At 29.9% G+C, this 5,258-nt stretch overlaps 1 protein-coding gene across 1 annotated transcript; it reads right to left on the bottom strand.

Annotated features, from left to right (window-relative positions):
- Positions 1 to 3,055: 3,055 nt before the first annotated feature.
- LOC147810959 (THAP domain-containing protein 1-like) lies at positions 3,056 to 4,647 on the bottom strand. The gene is made up of 2 exons (XM_087161141.1): positions 4,478 to 4,647; positions 3,056 to 3,311 (listed from the first exon to the last, which is right to left on the bottom strand). The coding sequence occupies exons 1-2, from the start codon at positions 4,546 to 4,548 to the stop codon at positions 3,140 to 3,142; spliced, it is 243 nt and encodes an 80-aa protein (XP_087017267.1). The 5' UTR covers positions 4,549 to 4,647; the 3' UTR covers positions 3,056 to 3,139.
- Between the last annotated feature and the right edge of the window lie 611 nt (positions 4,648 to 5,258).

Here is a 5,258-nt window from a genome sequence, read left to right as displayed (position 1 = left end):
TCTATGAAGCGTAGAGGCCACGGGTTCTGTATCGTAGTACTGCCTATGTAATTTTTGTGCTAATTGTTCTTCGATTTGACAAGAGAAAAACCATTCCTTGTGTTAAACACATAAGCCTGTACATGTATCGGAACCAAATTTATTAACTTAATGCTACACATCCGGGATTACAGTGGGGTTCAAACCCGCAGTCTCTTTTTTTCTTAGCATTTGGTGGTAAGGCGAGACTACTTGGCCAGATAGACCCCTGTAAAACAATTAATTAAAAAATAAACATTACGATACTAAGTATATATTTATTTATTGTTTCACATACATGTGCAGGCTTGTGTTTTAATTTTTATGTACGACTTATTATAAGTTGTCAAGTTGAAGAACTGATAGCACTAGTTAGAGAAAGGCATCACGAAGATATATCTAGTGTAGCATGGAGGCAAAGTGTTCCAATTTTACCATATTCCTGACGGAAGTGTTTGTGGAGTCCATCTCAAGCTTGTCTATTTTTGTCTTCTCTGTCTCTAATTTTCGTGTTTTTTTCTATCTTGTCTTGTTTTCTTGGCTATTCTAATTTAGACTTAAGGGCTTATAAACTGAACATTGTAATGAGCATACAAACATGTATATGAACGTGTGACAATAAATAAATAAATAAATATATACAGTTTAATATAAATAACTAAGTACTTCCAGGGTTACGGTGGAATTCCAATCTGCTATCTGTACTTTTCTATTTTGGGATGTTGACAGAGTACTGATGCATGACAGTTATGCTACTAATTTAGCTTAGCCTAGGTCCTTTTTTATAGTCCTTTTTTTATACTTTCAGAGGGTTGATAGATGCTAGCTTATAGTTTTCATAGAAATAAAAACAGCTAACCAAAGAAAAACAAACTTAACAAGTATTAACTAAACAAAATAGAGGTTACCGAACTGAAAATTTGTTAAAATTACCGACTCTTGCCGAAATATTGTTAAAATTACCGACTTTTGAATTAAAATTACTACATTTTACCACAGCTACTACCAAGCATAATAGTAATAGAACCGTCTTTTATTGTTAATTTTACTAAAAGGTATTATCTCAGACCTTCGGTGAAAATTACCGTGCTTTTTGATTTTCCCATAGAACCAGAGACACATTTACTGGTTTTGCAATATACTGGCTGTTTTTAACCATATGCTTTTCTCAGTGCCCTTACTAGTTAAAGCTATAACTTATTAAAAAAACCACTGGTTGTTTTAACCAGTAATAACTGTATACCACCAAACTGTAATTTGAACGATAATATATTTTTTTAGTTTAACATATGAGTTCCAAAAACAGGTCGTTTACAGTAGACTTGTGACGTAACTACCACTATAAATATTAATATAAATAAATAAACAGCATGAATTAACTAGTGGTATTCGTTCATCGAATTCTATCGCAGATAAAATTCTGGAAGGGGAGTAATGTGGCGTAACTACCACTATAAATATTAAATACCAATTCACTAGTATATAAGACATGTTAACTTGATTCGATGTTGAGGTACCTTTTGATAGATGAAGGTTGACGTTGTCAAATAATTATATCCCCACAGACTTCCATGGAAGTTACTTGTTTTTGGATACATCTTGATGTTTGATATTTTACTAATTCATAATAATAAATTGATGTTAAATTAAACATAGCAGTTCTGGCAAAACATTAATTCATGGCGTACTGACATTTGAGAGCATATATGTATTCCGATATATGTTCGCCGAGAATTGATTAATGCAATGCAACTTAATGGCCCTCAGAAGACATTCTAGAAAAACGTGGATGTTGTTATTTTTTAATTCCACTTAAATCTCAAAAAACTGAGCCAGCCAAAATCTTATTTCTCTTTGATGGATTTAGAGAAAGGACATCTGACAAATCCTTAGAGTAGGAATAGGGGTAGAGAGCGCAAACCCATTCAACTGCCACTTGCAAAGCCGCTCCAAAGTAAATCAGCTGACTTTACCCAATCTCGCCAAACGAGTTTTCATAAGTGGAAAGCAATCGCTACTTTGGCGCAAGATAATCGATCACCTCAGGTGGTTTCCAATTTGGATTTGTTCCTTTGGAATCTGAAGATGATGAAATTTTCGGGAGAGCTTAACCGGCGATTGATTGTCTGAGTTTATTTGCCGTATGATTGTTAATTCATAAAGTTGCTCAAAATATTTATTTTAGAAAAATTGTACTTTTTAAAAATTTATAATGAAATAATGCATTGATACACATACACACTTTAACAATTCTTTAGGCTCTAAGAAGAAAGAATTCAATTTAATCTTAAAAAGTAATTGTAAATTTCCTCAAAATATCAATTGTCAACCGAATATTTTTATTATCTTATCATCGTAATGTTTAAAAAAGTATGCGATGTACGATTGTCAACTTAATGAAGTTGCCCAATATAAATGAATTCAATAAATTATATTTTTTAAAAATCGATTATCATAAAAATAATGCATAAAATTTTTTTTAATCAATTTTTTAGACGTCACATGAAAAATTATTTTCAACTAGTTTTACTGAATAGAATGTGAATTGTAGTAAATATGCACATTTTTACAAAAGAGATCTTCCTCAAATGAAGAGATACTTTATGCTATCAGAAGAAAGAATACTTTTATGCTATCCATAATTGAGTGATTCTAATTTTCTATCCAAATTTTCTTAAAATATCAATTATATATCTACTTAAGTCTTTTTTAATGCAATATTTAAAAGAAGAAAAAAAACTATGTAAGGAAAGTTTGCAGTCATTTGGGTCATTGAGATTTATTCATTTTTAAAATGTATTCCAAAGTTTGAAAAGATTATATTGGTTTACGAAAAGAAACTTTGATAATTATGTTAATATAAATGTGCATCTTTCAGAAATATATACCAATAATTTTGAGTATCAAACACTAGAGTTGGTTAATTCTAGTGCACAAGTGAGGTTATTAGTATGGAGTAGCAAATTTCATTTGATTTAGAGTATAAATTTAGCCATTTTGGGTATGTTTGGAGCAATAATTTCACACCACTTAGAACTGTAATGAAACAAGTTTTTTTAATGCAACATAAAACAGTTAAAAGATAACTATCAAAGCCAATTTTTCAATACAAATTATTTTTTTATAATGTAGGAACTGCATCTTTTGTCAACCAAGTGCCTCCAAATTTTTGACGGTCGAAACAATCCTCAGTAAAATGTTTTGAGCAAACTTTTGAGCATTTAGAAGGAGTAAAATCATCTCTTCGAATTTTAGTCAACCACAGTTTTTTTCTTTCAGCATCCGTTGGAAAACTGGAAACCAAACAATTAAGTTTCAGCGGATAAATATTTTTTTATCAAAAAAATAAGTAAAAAAATAAAATAAAACTAACTATATAAAAATATGAGCAAAGAAAAAAATAATAAAATATAAAAAAAAAACTTGAATAAAAAATTACATAGCATAAAGAGAGTTCATCTTGAAATAGTTTACATTAGAAAAAGTAACTATGAAAATAACAATTCACTATGACATTTTTGTACTATAAATGTATTTGCTAAAATGTAAGATTATATGTAACTGTAATAATTAACTTGTAGATTTACATACGCAGAAAAAAATTAATTTAACATTAATTTTATCATTATTTAAAAATGAACATAAAATTGTTTGATGCATGAAATAGTTTTATATTTCACGTATAGACATTAAAAAAGATTTTTAAATTATTTTATAATAATTCAATGATGTTATTTTGGACACAGAAATTAGCTTTTAATGGCATAATATCATAGATTTTAAAAATGTATGCCTAATAATTAAAAATCTCTGCAATAGAATAAATACTATTCCAGTTAAAAATTAGAAAAATACCAAGCAAGAATTACCAGTGTTTATAATACATAATGGGACTAAATGAGATGTAAATTAATTATCAATGTGAAAATATCAGTTCATCGTATATAATACAGCGAAAATTCAATCAATTTGTATAAAACGAATTCCATTAATAACGTAATTTATTCATTTCACTAACATGCAAAACAAAACAGCTTGAAATTTCCTTTCAAAAATAAAATCATAAACTTATCAAAATTTAAAACACAGAATAAATAAATTTATACCACCATAAAATAATAAAGAATTAATTATCTCTGTACATAATTATGAACAAAATAAGTCTACGCATTCTATTTAAGAAGTTTGTGTACATGTCATTTGGCGAGAAAAAAAATTCGCCAAGTGAAAACAGACGAACTTATTGAAATGCCCTAAAGGGAATAAAAATAGTTAAAAGGACAAAAAAATTGAGCCAGATAGTATTAGCATATTATAATAATGCATTCTAGATTTTTAAATAGTGTTTAAATGCTTAAAAAATTAACATTTCTAAGTAAAATAAGTGAACAACGCGTGTACGATGGACAGTTATTTAAACATCATCGTAAAAATAATGAATAATAATGCGAAATCTTACCTGTGAAATGTTATAGGACCTCCGGTGACTTGCCTCTCATTACATCCATAAGCACAACAAGATAAAACCATCTTTAATTCAAATCATTCAACGAGAAAGCTGATGCAAGAACTAGACGTCCATTTAAATAACATTAGAATGCGACCGCGAAGAAAACTCGCTTGCCGTAAGTCACGTGATTTTACTTTGGTGCGGGTTGAATAGGGTTGCTCGCTCTCTACCCCAATTACTCCTCTAAGGACAAATCTATATATCACGTGACATCAGTTTTTACCTTACTTCTCCAAATTGGCGATGACAATAAGAAGAGTAATTCTTCAAACTAAAGCTAAAAGGTTTAAAGGAATTAAGGTCAGTTTCTTTTTTATTATTTCTGTCTCTCATCAACATCTGTTTTTCCTTTTTTTTTCCTTTAATATTATTTTTCCCTTGATGTCTATCTGCTTGGTAATTTCAGAGATGATGTGTTCAAATAAAAAAAGTGAAAAAAATCGCCAAGGCCCATATAAAGTCTCCATGCCAACATAACTGGCGACAAACTGCGATTAGTGAGGACCGTTTGACAGTGACAGATGCAAGATCAATAGTCGTTCAATGGATGGAGTGATTGGAGCACTCAACCACACCCCTTGCAATGCGGTCCACCAAAAAGTTTTTAGCAGAAAATGTACCAAGCGCGCTTTGACTTTATCTCTTTTTCTCACCAGGAAAAGAATTAGTTTTCTTTTGTTTGTGATCTTACAACGTCACGCACATTAGTACTTCTTTGAAGCAAGAAGTT

The sequence above is a fragment of the Parasteatoda tepidariorum genome, chromosome 4, assembly GCF_982258835.1.
Source record: "Parasteatoda tepidariorum strain Cologne lab strain chromosome 4, Ptep-v5.0, whole genome shotgun sequence".
Taxonomy (NCBI): Eukaryota; Metazoa; Arthropoda; class Arachnida; order Araneae; family Theridiidae; genus Parasteatoda; species Parasteatoda tepidariorum.
This window is presented reverse-complemented; position numbering and strand designations above follow the sequence as displayed.

Excerpts from the sequence above, each read along its gene's own strand:
- LOC147810959 (XM_087161141.1), bottom strand. The coding sequence starts at position 4,548 with ATGGTTTTATCTTGTTGTGCTTATGGATGTAATGAGAGGCAAGTCACC. Across the intron at positions 3,312-4,477 it reads GGTCCTATAACATTTCACAG|TTTTCCAACGGATGCTGAAA; the intron begins GTAAGATTTCGC and ends TTTGGTTTCCAG.